We start from the raw sequence: 20,146 nt of genomic DNA on the forward strand, positions 1-20,146 counted from the left end.
CTGAGACATGGGGGTGTGCAGAGCCCCAGTGGTGAAGCTGCAGGCTCCTTCCTTGGGGAGCAGAAGCCCAGGGGCTGCCCCTTGCTGGGGTCACCTATCAGGTGGCCTTTGGGGTCTCCAAGGGCAGGAGGCGAAGGCGCTCGGGAGCCTTGGCCCCATCAGTGTCTCGGGGAGCTCTCTCCCGTCTCCGGAGCTGTCAGCTCGGCACCTTTCATGTGTGATGGGTAAACAGCGTGGCGCGCCCGCCGGGGAAGGCTGTTGGATCCCTGCTGGTGCTAAAACGGCGTCTGGCAGGGATGGGGAATGTGCCGTCGCCTGCGCGAGGCACGGCGGACGTGACGCCCCGCTGGGGCTCCTTGCGGCTTTCCCGATGGGGGGGAGAGACCGAGCCACCCCAGTGCCGGGAGTGGGGTGAAGCAGTATCCCCTGGAGACATGGGTGCCAGCGTGGCAGCCCCGGCAAAGCGGCTCCCATCACCTCCCGTCGCCAAAAAACGGTACCCGCATCCCCATCCCATCCACTGGTCATTGCGGGGGGCACGGAGCTCCCCCGTGCCCCATCGCTGTGTGTTTTCCCTTGCTGGGGCAGACAGATGCCACGCGGGCAGCGGGGGGTCACCGGGTCCCCCCAGCACATGGCTGGGGGAAGGTGTTGCCGTCGCCTTTTGGCACCCGCCGCCACACGAGCGCGCTCCTCTGACAGCTTTATCAAGCCTCCAGACTTCCCAATTCCATTGTTCCTGACATCTGTTTCGGTAAGTGATTAATTGCAATTAGTGAACGGTTTGAAAGCCCGTGGAAGAATATTCAGCAGAAAACTCGTCAAGATTAATGAGTGGTGGCAGTTGTCAGAAGGGCTGCTGCGTTGCCGGGATGTGGCGGTGGCGGGGAGGTGCGGGAGGCTGGGCGAGCGGAGTGCCCCCCTCCCCGCGCCCGTGTACCCCCCCCCCCCCACCGTGTCCCCCCTCCCGGAGAATAACACAGGCTGATTTTTCATCCGAATGCATGAATTATCTGCTAATGCGCTATTAATAAAGCGCTGTGGAGTTTCACCGAGATTAGGTCCTAAATCATGCAGAATGAATTTTAATCAGACCGAAAGACACTGGTGTTAGCCACTCCCGGGGACCTGTGGGAAACCAGGCTGGATCCAGCCGGGATCTGCTGCCTGCACCTTTGCTCCTGTGCCCGGCCGTGCCGTGCCCTGCCGTGTGTGTGTGGCGGCAGAGCCGGGCTGCCTTTGTGGGGTGCTTTCAGGGCCAGGGGGGTTTGCAGGGCATGAGCTCTGCCGGCTCTCCAAATCCCACCGCCTGCGCCGGCGGGACAGCCGGCGTGCCTCGCAGCAGCGCCGACGGGCACCCTGCCCAGCCGGCTGCGCGGGACGTCCGTGGCTGCCGTGCCTGGGGTGCTGGGGGGGGGGACCAGGGATCCTCTGCGCTGCTGCCCCATGTCCGAATTCCCAAAGGAACCCCATCTTGGCGGGGGTGTCACTCCTGCAGTGAGTTTCCCAGGTCTTTGCAATGCGCCTTTGCTCTCAGCCTGGTTTTGCCCCCAGCTCGGTGCGAGGGTCCACCCTGAGGTGCCGGGGGCTCGCGGCGGTGCGGAGCCGCGGGGGTGATACACCCATGGCCCCGGGGGAGGGAGGGTGCAACATCTGCTCCTGCAAACTGTTTGCCACGCTGAGGTCAGGGCAGCTCGACAGCCCCGGGTCCTGTGAGCAGATGGCTCCGGCACACTCCCCAGCCAGGCTCCGTGGTACCGCACCCATGAAATTCCCCATTAATAGGCTGTGACCGGAGGGTGTGTGGGGGGAGAAGCATCTTTCACCCCCCTGCCTGGTCGTGCTCAGCCTGGGAGCGTGCACGGGCTGCGCCGGGGAGGGGGGATGCCCACCCATGCTTTGCACAGCCTTGCCGATTTGGGGGGAAGGGCTGCAGAGCAGTCGGGGTTCACCGCTTGGATGCAGGGGGTGCACCCACGTGTTGGTGGCGGAGGGAGTCCCCATCCCCGCCTGCCAGCCCGTCCCCATCTCATCCCTTTGATTTATTGCTCTTTTGGCAGAGGGGCCGGCAGAGGGCAGGGGGTGGCAGGGGTCAGCAGGGGCTGGCAGGGGTCGGGAGGTCCCGCCGTCGGCCGCCCTTTGTTGGTGTCCGGCACAATGACCCGGCGCAGGCTGTTTGCTCGGCGTGGCGGGTAATTACCGTGCTGGGGGAGGATGACGGGGGGGGTGGGGGTGTCAGGGCTGGCGGAGCTGTCGCGACCCGCCGCCGGCGAGGTCCTGGTGTGGCAGTGGCTTGTCCTTCCCCTGGCACCATCTGCTCGGAGGCGGCCGCTCCGAGTGGCGGGGCTGTGGCTTCGGCGGCGGCGCTCAGACGGACGGACAGATGGTGGTGGGTTTGAAGAGGTAGAGTGTGTACTTTGTTCTGGAGAGCTTTGATAAGGAGAAAAAAAAAAAAAAGAAGGGAAAAAAGAGAAGGAGAGGAGAGGGAGGGGACATCTTCCTGCCCTGTCCCCCCCCTCCAACCTGCCATCGTCCCCCACGTCGTAGCGGCAAGCTGGGGATTGTCACTGTGCCAGGGACAGGGCTGTGGATGCTGGCACCTGCAGCGTGCCAGGGTTTGAAACGGTGGTGAGCGGGGATGGGTCCTGGTGGCTGCTTGCACGGAGTCATCACCTGTCCTGAGCGTCCCCAGCCCGTGCTGCCTCGTGCCACCGTCCCCGGGGGATGCGGGGGTCCCTGCGAAGTGGTGCCAGGGATACCCTTAAAACCGCTGCGTCTCTCCCAGGGTCCGGCCCCGGCGTGCTCCCTGCCTCCTGCCTGCCGGCACGGCACGTACCTACCTGCAAGCGGTGCCAGCTGGGCCGGAGCTGATGCAAGCGGCGTTCCCGGGCAAGCCCAGCCGCTTCCCAACCGGCTGGGGCGGCCGGACGGGGGAAAAGGCGCGGGCGTGGGGTCCCTGCAGCGGTGCTGCGGACGCTGGGTGGCAGGCGCAGGCGGGGCGACGCGGCGTTCGGCGGCTCCCCGGGGCCCTCCCGACCCGCTGGACCCGCTCGGGGAGCGGTGGCGTGGGTTGGTGGTTTTGGCTCTGGTGCAAAAGGTGGGGCCGGCCGCCTCCGCCGCCCCGCAGACGCCTTTTCCAGCGGCGCCTGCCCTCCGCGTCCCGGCATCGCCTCCCGCCGCTCAGCGGACCTCTTTCGACGCCCATGCAACGGTGCCTCCCCAGCGCCCACGGCCAGGGCGGGGCGCGCCGGCATCGCACCCAAGCACCCGGTTCGGCCCCAGGCTTTACCGGAGCACGCCGGCGCCGTGCCAGCAGCGGAGGGGTGGCAAAAGGGTTTGCTGCGAGCTTGCGGGGCTTGGGGCCGCGGCGCGTGGGCCAACGTCCCGGCGCGGGGATGCGAGCGCCCCGTCTCGGGGGGCTCGCCAAGGTGGGATTCCCAGGGGAGCCAGGCCTGTGTTTGGGTTGCCCGATGGCAGCGTGGGCACCCCTGCCCGCGGCCGTTGCAATCCTGGCTTTGCCATCTCTTAATTACCACCCGCGCCAGGCCTGGCCCCGCGTTACACTTCATTACGTGATTGTGATCGGGGCCGCTCCTCCCTCCTGTCCGACTCCGGCTGGATAATTAGGTGTGTTTTCTCCCGTGTGCAGACAGACACTTACTACGGCTTTAATCACCTGCTCCGGCGGCTCCCACCCACTGCCCTGCGCCCGCGCCGCTGCGCTGCTGCTGCCCACAGACCGCACGGATGGGGGTAATTACAGGCTGCAGATGCCCGGTGCAAACGCCCTGCGCAAATACCCGGTGCGGATGCAGGCTGCAAACGCCCCATGCAAATGCCTGGTGCAGATGCCCAGTGCAAACACCCCATGCAAATACCCCGTGCAATTGCCCGGCGCAAAGACCCTGTGCAAATGCCCGGTGGAGATGGCACGGTACGAACACCCTGTGCAAACACCCCATTCAAATGCCTGGTGCGGATAAATGGCGCAAGCATAAACACCCAGTGCAAACACCATCCAGGCTGGGATTCGGCTCGTAAAGGGGTGTTGTGGTGCTGGCAGGCGGTGGTGCCCAGCTCACCGGCCGGCAGAGCCGGAGCAGGCGGCCCGGCGGCTCCTCGCAGGTGTAAGCACAGACTCTGCGGCGTTCGAGCTTCTGTGTGGCAGGCGCGTGCCAGCACACTGCTGTGCCTTGCGAAGGTAGCAGCCATCTGCACTGTGATAAAAAGCCCTGAGGATGATAAATAGACAAGTAGCACTTTTATTGGATTGCCGTTTCGAAGCAGCCACTTTGGGTTTGGCACGGCGCTAACGACAGACTCGCCGCACGCTGCGCCCAGCCGCCCCGGCCGGGGGAAAGGGGCTGCCCGGCAGCAAAGCCGGCACCCGGCCGGGCACCTCCGCTGCATCCCGGAGCGCTCCCGGCTGCCTCTTCCCCCACGCCCCCCCCCCCCCGCTCCATTTTTTAGCGGTGACATCTCTGGATGCGCGCGACCCGGAGCGGGCTCGATGCCAAAGCGATTCGGGGTGCAGCGGATGGAAAGGGCATCGCTGGCGGCACCGCGCCGGGGGGCAGGAGGGGCCGAGCAGGGCAGGCCAGCTGGCACGGCACGGGGCCGGTGCGCGCGCCCGTGCCCCAGCTGCTGCGCTGGCCTCGCCATCACCTGCGCGAAGCAGCTTGTTTGTCAATAATGGAGCAGAGAAAATTGCAGCCGAAACGCCTCTCGGTTCTGCTTTGTGTTGCCTTAATGCATCCACCCCGGAGGTGCCGGCTCGGAGGCGGCACAAAGGCTGCCGGGAGGGGAGGAAGGGGCGGGGGGGCTTGGCGAGGCTCTGCGGGGGCTTTGCGTCCCCCTGCCCCAGGCAGACCCCCAGTGCCGGGGTGAGAGGGCAGAGACGGGCTCTGAGCCCTGCGGTTGGCACTGTCACGCTACCACGGCTCGGCCGTGCCCGGTGCCGGGGACATCAGCCCAGTGGGATCGGTCCCAGAGGGCAGTGCATTTTGGGGGTACCTTTGGGTTGGGCAGCATCGCATGGCGCCTGCCCAAAACACTTGCCGCTGCTGGTGGGGAGCTGGCTGCTGGCTTAGGGGTGAGCGGTGGGGGGCTGCCGGGGTGGTTTCTGGCCGGGTGGAGAGCTGGGGCGAGCATCCCCACCTCACCACGCCGGGACACTGGCCTCGGGGCCATGTTTTCCAGTGAGTTCCCTTTGCATGAGTCACGGCTGCGCTCGCTGTCCCACCCCAGTCTGTCCCACCAGAGCCCTGCTGTGGAGGTGACGCCGGCTTTGGGGGGGGCAGGCGGTGACCCCCTGCTCACTGGTTTGGGTGGGGAGACATTGCGGTGGGTGGCTCTTGCGGGTGAGCGTTGGGGTGGTTGTGAGTATCCCCGTCCCTGTCCGTGTCCCCCTGCGGTGGCGGCTTGTGCCCGGCACAGGACATGGTTTGGGGGTGCTGTGGGATGGGGCAGGTCGGGGACGTCAGTTCAGGGGTGCTGTGGGATGGGGCAGGTCGGGGACGTCAGTTCAGGGGTGCTGTGGGATGGGGCAGGTCGGGGACATCGGTTCAGGGGTGCTGTGGGATGGGGCAGGTCGGGGACATCGGTTCAGGGGTGCTGTGGGATGGGGCAGGTCGGGGACATCGGTTCAGGGGTGCTGTGGGATGGGGCAGGTCGGGGACATCAGTTCAGGGGTGCTGTGGGATGGGGCAGGTCGGGGACATCGGTTCAGGGGTGCTGTGGGATGGGGCAGGTCGGGGACATCGGTTCAGGGGTGCTGTGGGATGGGGCAGGTCAGGGACATCGGTTCAGGGGTGCTGTGGGATGGGGCAGGTCGGGGACATCGGTTCAGGGGTGCTGTGGGATGGGGCAGGTCGGGGACGTCAGTTCAGGGGTGCTGTGGGATGGGGCAGGTCGGGGACGTCAGTTCAGGGATGCTGTGGGATGGGGCAGGTCGGGGGTGCCATTTCAAGCAGCAGTCCCCATGGCAGGGGGTGCCAAGGGGAGGCTGGATTGGCGGCGTGGGGACTCGGGGTGCCGGGGGGGCTGTCCCCACACCCTGCCAGCCCCCCACCTGCGGGGCAGGGGCCATGCGCAGCTGCCTGCCCGGGCGTGCATCCCAGGAATTTGGCAGCGCGGGGGGGCCGGCTGCTTCCCCTGCCCTCTGACCCGCTGGGATGATACAAGCCCTCTTCTGTTTCTCCTCAGCCCGCCGGCAGGGTCAGGACGACGGCTGGCGCTGGCTCCCTCGCCGCGATAAAACAGCTCGTCTGTCACGACACAATAGATCCGTCAGGCTGCTGGCACGGCCAGGGGGGCACGGCTGGGGGGGACACACAGTGCTGGGCTGCTCCTGCAACCCCAGCGTGACCGCGCTGCAGCTTTCTGGCGTGCACACAAGTGTCATGATTTCTGCAGGGACTCAGCAGGGGGGTGGCCAGGGCTGTGTGCGGGGACAGGACCCAGATGTCCGGGCCGATACCCTGCACCCGTGCCCGAGCCAGTCCCCGCTCTGCTGCTGGGAGATACAGCCATGTGTCTTGGCTCCCTGCCGTGCCCGCTGCCCTCACTCCTCCTCACCATCCAAAAATACATCAGAAGGCACCGGCGCGAGGTGCCCCCCACCCTTCCCAGCCTGGGGACGCTCCTGGGGGGAATCGCTTGCCTCTTTCATCCCCCTCCTGACTTTCCTCCTGACTTCAGGGCCTTTTTATCGCGTTGTGCATCACCTTTGCAATAATTTCTGCCCGCACATGGGAGCCCAGCGGCCAGGGCACCAGTGGGTGCGGGCAGGACGCTGCATCCCCCTGCACCAGCACCACCCAGGATGGGTGCAAACCCCCCACCCCCCACCCCCCAGACCCTCCAACCCTGACATGGCGGCTATTGAGAAATAAAAAGCGTCTCCAATTAGAAGCGGCGGTGCTGCAAACTGGCGGCGAGGCACTTGAACTGTCACTGTGCAGCCTTAATTAGCAGCAGCGGGGCAGGGGTCAGCAGCAACTCAGCAGTCTTGACAAGGATGCTATCAAGTGCAAGGAGGGAGGAGGAGGGAAGGGAGGGAAAAGCAAAGCTCCCCGAACTCAGGACCAGCCCTGGGCGACGGGGAGGGGGAGGACGAGTGCGCCAGAGACGCAGGCAGAGTTAAAAGGGAATAAAATGGTCGCTATCTCCCACCGGCGGCTCATCGCCGGTGCTGTGCATCCCGGAGCGAGAGGCCGGTCACGGGCTCTGCCGGCAGCCTGAGCTCCGGGGTGGGGAGGGGGCCTTGGGACCCCCGCGATGCTGGAGATGAAGAGCTGGTCATCTTTGCTGCAGAGCGTCAGTAAGTGATGGGGGCTGCGAGGCTGGGGGCTGTGGGGATACCCCCGCCCCCAGCGCGGTCCCCACCAGCGGCCCCCCCCCCCCGCCCCCGGTCCCATCGTGCAAGGGGAATCGGGTGGGTGGCATGGCTGGGGCAAGGGTCCCGCACCCCCTGGCCCCGCGTGCCGCCCCGTCCCCTCCCCGGCGTCCCCCTCCTCGGGGTCAGTGCCCGACCGCAGCCAGGCTTAACCTCTTGCCCTTTCCCTCCTGACCTCCAGCCCTGTTAAAAAGGGTTTAAATGCAAAGTTATTTGATAGCTAATCCTGGCCCAGGGCCAGGGGCAGCCCTGGGCTTTGGCGCTGGGAATCGCCCCGAGCCGGGACCCTCCGGCGTCACCGCCGGCATGGACGTGGTTTCACCAGGGTGGAGGTCAGGCAAATGCGACAATTAAAGGCCGGCGGGTGAAAAGAGCTTAAACAAATCCCAAATCCCTCAGCTGCCAGATGAGGCTGTTGGAAATTTGCTCAGGAGCTGCTGCAGGGAGGGGGAGAGATGCTGAAACCCCCCGGAGCTGCATTGCCATCCTTGTGGGATGTAGTGGGGCCGCTGAACTGGGAGCACTGGGAGGGCTGGAGCTGCGTGGGTGCTAGGAGGGCTTGGGGCTGGGCAGGGTGCTCGGTTGATGTTATGGGGGCCAGGTCTGCGTTTGGGGGGCCCTGTGTGCCCTCCTGCCCTACACCCCTTTGCTGCTGGACTTTGCTGCTTTGCTGCTGGACCAGCATCAGGGAAGCCCCCGTTTCACCATCATCTCCCAATTTTTCCCCACACCCCTCCTCCCAAATGCCACTTTTGGGGTGCCAAGGGGAGACCCTGGGTGTGTGTCCCCACTGCCGAGCAGTCACCCCTCAAGCTGCTTGTTTGGGAGCAGAAAATTCTTGATTTTTTTTCCCCTTCCAGGCATTGTGCCGCAGGGATGCTCGCTCGTTCCCGGGGCTGTGCTGCTCCCGTGCCGCAGAGCAGGTCATTAGCCCCCAGTTTGCTGCGTCCCCTCACCTCCCTGGTTGGGTATGGGGGTGCTGGGGGGGTGCTGGGCTGCAGCGTCATCCCCAGGGCCAGCAGAATGGGGACCGAGCTGTCCCCGGGGAGCCAGACCCTGCCGTTGCCACTGCAATGGCATTAGGGAAACTGAGGCAGATGCAACCAGGAGGTGCCGGGACCTGCAGCATGGGGTGGGATGGCTGGGATGGGGCCCGTGGGTGGGAGGCAGCTGGATGCCGAGGGCAGGAGGAACAGGGGGGGCTGGAGGTGCCCGGACAGGCTCCGCCCCCTCGGTCCTTACCCATCCCCCTTGGTAATGAGTCCCCAAACGGCTGGCCAGGCCAGCTGAACCCCAGCCCTGGGACAAGTGGGGAGAGGCTGGGGCGAAGGTCATCGATGGTGTGGCTGCGTGGAGCCGCACAGGCCTGTTAGCCCTTTAACTGGGGAGGATGGATGGGCTACAGGAGGGGCTGGGGACCTGCTGCCCTCCCTGGCCGGCCGCCGTGGGGTGCCCTGCTTTCCCGTGCCAGCCTCTCCCACACGTTTGCACGCGCCATCATCACGCCCACGCCGTCGTGCAAGCTCCATCATCGTGCACGCTCTGTCTTCGTGCACGCTCCGTCGCTTTGCATGCTCCATTTTTGTGTGTGCTCCAGCGTTGCCCACGCTCCGTCGCCTTGCACGCTCCGTCTTCGTGCACACTCCATCACTGTGCACACCCGTGCAAGCTCCATCATTGTGCACACTCTTGTCTTCATGTATGCTGCATCATGCGCGCTCCAGCGTCTCGCGCGCTCCATCTCTGCGCACGCTCCGTCGTTACGCACGCTCCGTCTTCGTGTGTGCTCTGTCGTGCGTGCTCCCATCGTGCGTGCTCCGCTGTCGTGCACGCTCCATCGTTGTGCGCGCACTCCTTCATCACACCCACGTGTGGCCACCGAGGAAAACCCTGAATTTAGGCAGCCGGTGGCAGGGTGGGCTCTGCGTGGCGACCCATGCCCATCGCTGGGGCACGGTCTCCATCCCCCCAGCCGCTGCCTCCCACACATCCCTGGCCAGCAAGGGTTAACACCGGGGAGGGGAAGGATGCCTGCGAGCCCTCGTGCCAGTTCAGAAATGAATGTTGCCTTTAATATACCATCCTTCAATCCTTATCTCTCCTAATTTATTGGACATAACTGGTTGCGCTGATGGATTCGTGGCTTAGACCTTGGCTTCTAAATTTCAGCATTAATAATCTGCCCCTTCATTCTGCTCTCCAGATGTCTTTCATTTATCTGCTTATTCAGTAGGGGTGCAACCTCGTGTCCTCGGTGCCAGCGCTAATGTGGCCTGGTGACAATAAATTTGGACTTGTAATAACATGGCCAGATGAATGAATTGACCTCTTGGTGACTGTCACTCCCAGCCTCCCCCCTCGTTAGGTGCCGGTGGGAACGAGCGGGCCCCTAATAACGGATGCCGGTGTCAGCCCCCTCCTCCCCACCTCCTTTTTTCTCTCTTTTTCTCCTTTTTTTTTCTTTTCTTTTCTTTTTTTTTTTTTCAAAGGGGAAATTTGTAGCAAAGTGTAGACAAGGGAATTGCTTAATCTTTAATCAGCTTTGGAGTACAGGGCGAGAGCAGCCGTCCCCATCCCTGGGGAGAGCTCCAGTCCTAGTAACAAGGAGCCCTAATAACGCCCCCGTAACCCACCCACCCCCTCCCCCCCCGGAGGGCTGGGACCCCTTGGCCAGGCAGGGATGTGGCGCCGGCATCTGCGCCGTGCCGGGATGAACCGCGACGGGGCAGGTTGCACACCTGAGAGCGTGCCGAGGAATGTGTTTGCTTAATTAATTGGCGGCGGGAGCGCGCCGGGGGTGTAAATCTAACGTGGGCCTTGGCAGCCTGCAGTGCCGCGCACGCAAGACTAGACTTTAAATAAGGGTGCAATTATTGTTTGAATAATTGACGAACAACGGGCGCGCATCGGCGCTCAGCCTAATGGGCTTTGATCGCTCGCCAGGGCTTCCCGGCGCGCTGGCATCCCACCGGTGAAGGATGCTCGGGGTCTGGTGAGGGGCGTGGGTGGGTCAGCGGTGGAAATTGGGGTGCTGCTTCCCTCTGGGTGGGTGCTGTGGGGTCGGTGGTGGAAATTGGGGTGCTATTCCCTCCCTGGCTGACCCCGCGGCGCCGCGGAGGGGCAAAGCCCCTCCGCGGCGCCGCAGGGTCGGCCGGGGAGGGGGAGGACCCTGCGTGTAGCAATTGATTTAAATCATTTTAGAGAGGACCTATGGAAAATAAAAAGCCTTTAATCACATTTGTATCCATTTCCAGCCTCCGTAAATCAATTTGGATTGAGCTGGGTGCCACAGTTACAGCTGATTAGCGCACGGCGGATGGGGTCAAATTAATGCTAGCTCGGTTCGCTTAATGGGGTCACCATCGCTAGCTTCTCGTGAGCATCCCTCCTCAGGGGTGGTGGTGGGGGGATGAACATCTCGGTTCTACCCATACCATGGAGGGTTTATCTGGTGAGGAAGCACCAGGACTTGGGCTCTGTGCCGCTCCGTGCCTCAATTTCCCCTTGCATCAGCCATAACCATTGCAGAGGAGCCGGCGAGCAGCGTCGGGGGGCATTTGGGCTGTCCCACCTTCCTCCTCCCAATCCCACGGGGCCATGCCGGTCCTCGCCCTCATCGCCAGCATGCCGGAGAGCCGCTCACGTGTCCTCCCCACCACCCCGCGGAGGAGCCGTAAACAGGTCCCTGCGCCCCGGTGCCGGTTAATTTGTTTTCAATAGGTTCCAATCAATTAAGTGTGGTCCCGGCGAAGGGAAAAGTGCCCCGGTAATTGGTGAGAATAAATCACTCGTCACGGCCCCGGCAGAGCTGCGGTGGTGGCTGGGCTGTGTCCGTGTGGCACCGTGGGGACGGGGACACGGAGGACGGGCCCCACTTTGCCTGGCTAGCATTCACATGAGGCTGGCTTGTGATCCACTGGGGATGGTGTGCTTGCAAGCTCCCGGCTCGCTTCCTAAGCATCTCCCTCCCTGCCTCGCCGGCTGCTTGCACGCGATGCCTGCCTGCACCCCGGGGCGAGGGCGATGCCTCCCTGCCCGCTCCCTGCCCGTCCCCGCAGTGGGAAGCATCCCCCTGCATCCCTTCGCCCGGGCACCGCCGCCTCCCCCAGCCCCGCTCCAACCCGGGCTGTAATTACCGCACACGGCGCTTTGATTGCTCCATTCCAATTAATTAAACCCGGCGGTGACCCAAATTATGATCCCTTGTCTTGTTGAGCGCTGTATTTTTAACCTTAACCGGCTGGGCTGTGTTTAGATTTCCAATCCGGGCAGAAATGTCACCCGGGGAGAGTGACTGGCGTTGAACCCAGCCTTCCCGTGACGAACCCCATAATTAGAAACCCTCGTGTCCTCGAGACGGGTCTTTAAAGCTGTCAGAAGCCAAGATCCAGCCATTTGATACAAGGCTATCATTAGCTGCGCCCAACCTATTAGCTGCAGGTAAATAACAGGCTGTACCGGAGCTAGGGAACAGGCGGGTTGGGGAATTGGTTGGTTCTTAATTAGGAGAAGCGGCGCAAGGGATGCTTTCCCCTCTAATTGCCTTCGTTAGGAGCCCTGGGTGTGTGTCCCCACGCCTGTATCCCCTTTCCCGGCGTGGCGACGGCTCCTGTGTCCCGTTTTCCCATCGCGGTGCCCATCCCACCTGCCGTGGCGATGCCGGGACAGCGGGTGGGATGGGCACCATGGTGGGAAGACAGGGACATTAAGCAATTTACCAGGGATGGATAGGGATTGATGGTCTCCGGTCCAAGTGGAGGATAAATCTGGGCTTGCTTCAGCTTTCCGAGGGCTTGTCTGGGTGACATATTCGGTTGGTTTGAATGTCTGGATGGAAAATCAATCACCGGGGCTGTTTCCATCCCCCCCTTTTGCACTACGTTTTAATTTGCCAGGCTGCGGGGTTCGTACGTCGAGGATCCATCTATATTTGTGTCAAGTGCCGGCGTCTTTGTCTCCCTGGCGCGGCATCGTCCTTCCCAAGCCTGGCATGCTCTGTCCTGGGCACGGTGTTGGGGTGCAGATGGGCACCGGGGGGCTCTGCATCCCTTCTGGGGCTTTTTCCTGGTGTGGAGCTGCCATGGGGGGTGGTAGCGGTGCACGGGATGCCCTGTGTGGGGAAACTGAGGCACGGTGCAACGCTGTCTGCTCTGGGCTCTGCTTTCCCCGCCACCCGGATGGGGATCCCATCCTGCTCTGCCCCCTGCGACAGCGGGAGGGCCCCCATACCCACCGTATGGGTTTGGCCAGCGCCATGGGGGGCCAGGAGAGACCCGGCGGTGCCGCGGCAGTGGTGCCGACTGCCTGGCCCTCGCCGGCCTGCCCCCGCCTGATCCCTCTCCCGCAGACGCTCTCCCTGACACCGGCTGACAAGAGCCATTTCCAAGATGGATTGATTCAATTTAGCACCGATTTTTTGCCGGGGCTGGTGACGTACGGCTCCCCAGCCGGTGCTGGGCGGCACGTGACTCCCCAGCGCCCGCCGTCATTAGAGCAGCTCAGCACCGGCTGCCGCAACCCGCCTCGCCTAATCAGCCCCGCGCGTGCCGCCGGCACGGGAGGGGGCCGCATCCTGCCCTGGCGCGGCTCCACGAGACTGCCTGTCCCCAGCATCCCCAGCAGGATCCGGCCCCCGGGGCGCTGGGGTGGTGGGAGAACCCGGGGGTGGTACCCAGGGATACTGGTGGTGGTACCTAGGGATGCGGGTGGGGTACCCAAGGATGCTGGTGGTGATACCCAGGGATGCTGGCGGTGATACCCAGGGATGATGATGGTGATACCTAGGGATGCTGGCAGTGGTACCCAGCGATGCTGACGGTGATACCCAGGGATGCTGGCAGTGGTACCCAGCAGTGCTGGAAATGCTGGTGGGGCTGTGCGGGGGGGATTTTGTTTTGTTCCCTCGCTTTCTGGGTTTTTCTCCAGGCTTGATGAGTACGTCTGGTTCTCTCTCGCTGTCTGTCTTCTCCTCTCTCCTTCCTTTCGAGGCAAATGGCTGACTGATTGCTTTTCATCTCCCGCTCTGAGGAGCTGTAAGAGCTACTTTATACAAACATCAATTACAGGCACGTAATAAATTAAGGCTCCCTTACACCGAACCCATTAGAGTCCACTCTCATATCAAAGCGCTCCCATCACACACGGAATGGGGTGGAGTGGGGGGGAGGAGGGAGAGGGAGGAAAATGTCTTATTAGCCAGCAGATTGTTAGCAGAACACTGATTTAATTGTATCCCCGCGCCCGAGCGCAGGAGGAGGACGCGGGGTGCAGAGGGGGGGCACCCGGGGCCTGCCAAAAAAGAAATGGCCGGGGATTGTTCCCTTCCCCGAGGGGCTGGGGGGCAGCCTCCCTCCCAGGCTTGTCCCCGTGCCAGCGCCGGCTGCCAGCGCTTCTCCTGGTAACGGCCAAGGGGGCCGCGTTTCAGAGGTGCCCCCAACCCCGGCTCACAGTGCCGAGCGGCAAAGCGCAAGGTTGGGTGCCTACCCTCCTCCTGCTCCCAGCTGCTTTTGGGGTGCCACCTCCAGACCCTTGGCCATGAGGCGGGCGATGCCGAGGGGTTCTGGGGATGGGGGGAGCGTGGCAGCCTTCCAGCATCCCCGCATGCCTTGTGCCAAGTCCTGCCGTGGCACAGTGAGCATCGGGGCTAGGACCCCCCAGCTGGGAACCTCCCCAGTGCCTTCCTGGGGTTCAGATGGTGCATTGGGGCACAGAGGAGGAAAGAGGGGCTGGGGGGAGATGGGGGGCAGCCGGTGGAGGCGACGAGCAAACTTCCCTGTAGGACAAAGGCGACTGCATCCGCCAGCAGCTCCCGCTGCCTCTGCCTGCGAATAAATAGCCTCCAGGCTGTCAGTCTGGCACTACCCCCGGGGCTGGAGGCTCTCGGAGAGGAACCGAGCCCAGGAACAGCAGGCATGGCTGGAGCGCTGCCCGACGGGGCTTTGCAGGCGCTGGCACGCCGCGTCGGCGCGCTTCGCCCAGGCGGGGCTTCCTCCCAAACCAGCAGCGCCCGGCCACGGCCCATGGCCTCGCCACGCGTCCCCTGGGACGCACACGGCCCCCGGCCGGCGGGCAGCGAGCGAGGGTGGGGGGCTGCGGTGGGGTGCGCGGGGGTCCCTGTGCTGCGAGGGCTGGTGGGCGCGCATGGGTGCACGTGGGTGCGCGTGCACTCCTCGGTGGAGGGGTAGCGCACGGATGCGTGCGCATGCACGTCAGTCTGCTGAGGTTGTCTGTCCTTCTGCAGAGGTGCTGATGGTGCATGCACGCATCCCGCTCCGCAGAGACGGTGTGTGTGCGCACGCAGGCACGCATCCCGCTCTGCATAGACCATGTGCACACCATGCTCCCCGCTGCAGCAGCTCTGGCCCAGGTGAGCGTGTGTGTGCACACGTGTGTGCCCCTGCCTCCCCGCCCCCACCCCAGCTCCTGTATACCCACGGGTGCGGGGTGGGGGTCCCGTTCACCCCCCTCCCTTTCAGGGCAGGTTTTATCTCCCCTGCACGGCTCCCGCAGCCTGCCGTTCCCTTGCTGCCCTCCCGAGCCTGACATTTACATATTAATATTTTCCAAGGGAGGCAATGCGTTGCGGTGCAAGTGTCTGCATTGTGGTTGCACATAATGTAAAGTGAGATAAAGCGCCCGGCTCCGCTATGAATAACTGCAAATGAAAACCCATGTGGCCATAAAAGCCTTCACATTTGCCCTGTCAGCATGTGGTACATCGGCTAAACAACTGATTTAGCTTTTCTTTTTTTTCAAGGTTTATCGCCACTTACAGAGGACATGCTCTTTGTGTACTGCCTGTCGCTTTCTGCTCAGCTTCCTTGTCACTTCCCCTCGGCGTCCTCCGAGCCGGGCCCCGAAACGATGGTCTGCTCCTCTAAACCGCCCTGACAGCCCCTATTAGCTTCTGGCCGAGTACAGCTTGGCGCTGCTGGGGCTATTTATCTCGCCGGCGCAGAGGGCTGTTATCACCCCCGCTCCTTACAGCCCTGCTCCTCTGCTTCTGCTGATGGTGGGGATTTGGGATGGGGTCCTGGTGGGGTCTGGCGGGAGAGAGGGGACCTGGTAACGCTTATCCCTCCTCCCAAAGGGGCCAGATCTGGTCTTCAGGCTTTGCTTTTGGCTGTGGTGGCTCCTCATCCCGGTGCAGCCAAAACCGCTCGGGATAACCCCGCGCGCCATGGGGTGGGGATTATTCCTGCTCCTACGCGGCGCGGCCGGTGCCGTCCCCGTGGCGGTGGCCCCGGGCGGGGGTGATGTCCCCGTGGTACCGCTGGCTCCCGAAGGCGCCAGCTTGGGTGCCAGACCTGAAATACCGGGTGGGGAGCTCGGTGGGGTGGTGACGCCAGGGAGCGGGACAAGCAGCTCCGTGCTGTGCCAGCGGGAAGGGGGGAGGACCAGGGGTCCCCGCTCGGCGTCCGTGGAGCCTCCTGGCCCTCGGCCAAGGGCCCTGGCACCCAGCCGGCCCCCGGCACTGCTGGTAACTGGAGCTACCTCCCCTCGCTGTTATTTCAGGAGGTGGGGGCAGATCGGTTTACGTGGCCAGGCAGATGCCTATCGGTCCCCTCCTGCTGCATCGTCCCCGTGCCGCCGCCACTGCCGCAGCCGCGTTACCAGGGGTGGGCATCACCGGTGATGGCGATTGCGACCCAGTGCCCAGATGTCCTCGCCTGGGCACGCTGCCCTCTGGGGTGTACCCGTCCCCGCCACCGGCTCGTGCTGACAGAAGGACCACAGCGTCAGCCGGCATGGCTGGCTTTGCTCCGTGCCACTGACGGGTACCACGCCGGCTCGTCCCCTTGAGTCACGCCTGTAGCCGGGGCGGTGTGGCGGGCGCCGGCGAGGTGTTGTCCTGCGAGGCCGGCTGGGGCTGGTGCAAGCTCTGCGTCACACCACGCCTTGCCCGGGGTGCCAGCGTCCCTGGGGGCCGGGCAGGGGCTTGGGGGGGCCCCGTCCCCCCCACCGGGGCTTGCGTCAGAGCATGGAGAGGGGGGTGTTTCACAAGCGCTTTCCTGTCTCAACCTGCCCCTGGCCGGTGCCTGGGGGGGCCGTGGGGGGCCGTGGGTGGGAATCGGGGGGCCGGGGGGAGGGTTGTTTACAGCCACAGAGCTTGTTTCCTTCCACCTGCCTCGGGGGAAGCAGTTAGCGATTTGTTAGTCAAACCAGATGAGCCTTCCTGGAGCGGCTTCCTGCCAGGCTCAGCATCGCCCCGCCGGCGGGTCCCCCCACGTCCCCCGGCTCTGCTGGGCGCCCCGGCGCAGTGCCGTGCCAGAGCCTGTGCGGGCAGGATGCGGGGAGCCTCGACGCCGTTTCCCACCGGCAGCTTCCTGGGTTTACCGGTCGGTGTGGGCACCCCGTGAGCCGGCTGGGTGGGAGCGCCGGAGCCATGCTTGAAAAACCGGGGCGGCGCTTGCTCTCAGTGCCTCTGCCCGAGTATCTACGGGGAGGTTGCGCTGGGCACGGTGGAACTCGTGATGGTTTGGCAGGACGGCGGGGTTGGGGGTTGCTCTGCTGCGGTGCTCGGGCGATGGTTGGGTGCTTGGGTGATGGTTGGACGCTGCCAAGCTTGCCCTGCCACGCCGCTGGGCGCTGCCGGGAGCGTGATGCGCTGAACGCCGTGCCATGTGCACCACGAGCCAAGCACCGTGCATCGTACACCGAGCGCCATGCGTTGTGCATCATCCTCCATGCGCCAAGCACCACGCACCAAGCACCGTGCACGCATCCAGCACCGTTGCCCGAGGAGCACGGGCACCACCCCTGCAGAAACGGGGCCCACGCATGGACAAGGAAGTGCCAGCCCGCGCCCCCTCGCTAATCGAGTGGCGCCGGGTGATAAATAAGGAAGTTAACACCCAACCCGGGCTGCTAATTAGCTTTTAACCTGTACTAGCAGTTAACTACAAAAGGCAGTCATTTGTTCCGGGGAGCTGGTAGCGTAGAAAGAACGAAACACGGCCAATTTTGTTCAGGATGAATTAAGACTTGCAAATGTAAAATGAGTTCATCTATTTAATTAAGTAGCGGCAATATGGATGTTAAATTAAGTTAATGGCAGGCATGCCAAAACAAGGTTATAAAAATCTTGTCCTGGCGGGGTGGGTTCCGGATCTGGCCCTTGGGTGGGGGGTTGCGGGGGCTCTGCCCTGCCCGCGGGTGGCCCTGGGGTGGGCTGGAGGCTGCTGGCTGGTGGCCCTGGGGACACCCCTTCGGCCACCGCAGGGATGGAGGGAGAGGGAGAAGGAGCTGGAGAGGAAAAAAAAGCAGGAGGAAAGGAAAAGCGTGTCTCACCCAGCGCCACAATCTTATCAGGGCTGAACTTTACTCTCCTGCCAAAGATATAGGATACTTTAGGGACATCGGAAAGAAATAATAACCCTCTGATTTGTAGCTCTTGGGCTCTGGCAGCCGAGGGGGAAGGAAGACTGTCTTCTGCCATTACCATTTTTTGTATGAACTATTCCCCAAAGAAATCAAACTCTTGTACAAGCCCTCCTGCGCGGCAGCCCCTGCTCCGGCGCTGACCCGAGCCGTGCGGATTATCACCGCGCATCGCAGCCGGAGACAGGAACATTCATTAAAATTTGAAACACAAATGGAAAATTGCTACTTGAAGCCTCCTTGCCGGAGAGCCAGCCGCTTGATCAGAGACCTCATTAATGTATCTAATGTGTAAGGAACAATTAGACTTTTCAAAGACATCCTTTTCCCAGCCAGGGAAAAAAAAAAGCAGCAGCTTGAACCCCCCCCCCCATCCAAACCCAAACCAGCCTCGAGGGATCGGGGTGCACAACCCCAGCGGGAGCCTATGAGCCGCCGGAGAGTCTCGGATCCATCCCGGCACCCGAAATGCCCGTTTCTCCTTAAGTTAGATGGGGAGGAAAGTGGGCTGATTAAAAAGCTGATTTCTTTTCCCAGCGACCGGCGGGGTTTTGCCATCCTCCCGTAATTAGCCGGTTACGCGGCCGTATGTTTTATTTATGAGCCGAGGGCGGAGGGAAGGGGAAGCGGAGGAACGACCGTGCCCTATATATCTGCAAATAAAACACTTCATTTCCCTCCTGGGGAATGTCACCTCGAGAAACCATCGCTTTCCTGCTCACTGCCCCGTCCAAATCGCAGGCTGTAAATGGCTTTGTGGGCCTGGCTGGCGCTCAGATGGGTTTAAAATATGGATTTATGTCTTTATTCTGCATAGTCAAAGGTCAACAAGAGCAGGAAATCATCGCTGAGCCGCTTATTTACAGCAAGAGGCGGCCTCTCGCTCCTCTTCTTGCTCGTGCATCCCCGCCGATGGATGCTTTTGGGGTGCCAGGTTGCGGGGAGTGCGGTGGAGCCCAGTGCTGGCTGGCAGAGACCGGCCGTGCCTCAGTTTCCCCAGGGTGGGTTGCTTGGGGGTGGGCATCCCGCTGGGAACCGCAGCCTGGATATCCCCAGCACGGCTGCATCCCCTTCCTTGGGGACACCCATGGGTGGGTCGAGCATCCCCGAGGAGGTCGGGCATCCCCGTGGCGAGGGTCCTGCGTGGCCGAGCGAGCCAGGAGCACCCCGTGCCCATCCGCCATCGCCCCGGCTCGCTCGGGCGGCGTGGGCAGGGCTGGCAGCGCGCTTGCCCGGCCGGCCCCGCGAGCTGCGCTCTCATGCTTTGCTAATCCCGCCTGGCACCTGCCCCAGCTCCCGGCGGCTTCGTGTGAGCAAGGAACCAATTAATCCTCCCGGCGCTCGGGGAAGTGGGTCAGGCTCGTCAAGCTCTCCCGCTAACGAGGGGCGAGGCGAGGTGCAGCAGAGCCGGCTGCTGGGTGGCCGGGCGGGTGTCTCACGCCGGTGCCCTGCGTCCCGTCTCCCGTGGGGGTGGTAAGTGGGTAAACTGAGGCAGGGCGATGGTCGCCGCCGGTGCGTGCATGCAATCGCCCGCAGAGCGGGGACAACCGAGGAGGAGGAGGAGGAGGGTGGCGGGTAAATCGGTTGGGCCGATGTCGCAAAGAGCCGGGGGTTGGTTTCCCAACGGGGCTGCCCAGCCGCCGTGCCTCGCTTTCCCCATCGCAGCGAAGCAACGAGGGCTCCCGGTTTGGGGTGCTGGCGGGGTTAGGGCTTTCTTGGCAGGGTGGGGAGCGCAGGCAGCGCAGGGCAGCGTGCCCCTTTGAAGTGCAGCCCAACTTCCAGAAGTGAAGCAATTCTCGTTTGCATAATGAACAAAGGGAGCAGGGGGGGAGGCGAAACCCCAAAGCCCGAGCTGGCAGGCAGGCCTGCCCTCCCTGCCTGCCCTCCCTGCCTGCCCTCCCTGCCTGCCTGCCCGCTCCCCCAGCCGCCTGTAATTACAGGTTTATTGCCTGTACAGCTATTGTGTAATGACATGTTTGCAAATTAATTTTTACGGCTCATGCCATGGAGGTGGGGGGGGGGGATGGGGGAGCAAAGGAGGGGTCCCCCGGTGCTTGTGTGAGCCCAGCGAATTAAACCCCCTATAAAATTGTGGGGGCTGCGAGTGGGGTAGCGACGGGGGCCTGGGGCAATTAGGTGACATGGTGACCCCGCAGCCTTTCCAGCCCCCGGGGTATGGGGTCCCCCTTGCACCCGCACTATGGGCAAGGCATTGGGTTTGGGGCTCCCAGAGCTGTGTCACCCCATAAGTGACACTTCCTAATGCACCAGCAAGGGGGGTGTGTGTGTGTGGGGGGGTTGGCTGGGGAGGGGGGAAGCAGCGATGGAGCAGCAGCACCCAGCACCCTGGGGCTGGGAGCATGGCGGCGC

The 20,146-nt window shown here is 63.3% G+C and overlaps 1 protein-coding gene across 5 annotated transcripts in view; it reads left to right on the top strand.

Moving 5' to 3' along the window:
* Window positions 1-20,146, top strand: part of GSE1 (Gse1 coiled-coil protein) — a 103,223-nt gene that overhangs the window by 51,166 nt on the left and 31,911 nt on the right. The window contains exon 1 of one of the 5 annotated variants that reach the window (XM_075101224.1): window positions 7,138-7,321. The exons of the other annotated variants lie outside the window; for them this stretch is intronic. Within the exon in view, the coding sequence (XP_074957325.1) occupies window positions 7,279-7,321 (43 nt within the window). The 5' untranslated portion in view covers window positions 7,138-7,278. Of the gene's footprint in view, window positions 1-7,137; window positions 7,322-20,146 lie in introns of those variants that run through there. 5 annotated transcript variants of the gene reach the window in all.

Source organism: Phalacrocorax aristotelis, chromosome 8, assembly GCF_949628215.1.
Source record: "Phalacrocorax aristotelis chromosome 8, bGulAri2.1, whole genome shotgun sequence".
In the NCBI taxonomy this organism is placed as follows: domain Eukaryota; kingdom Metazoa; phylum Chordata; class Aves; order Suliformes; family Phalacrocoracidae; genus Phalacrocorax; species Phalacrocorax aristotelis.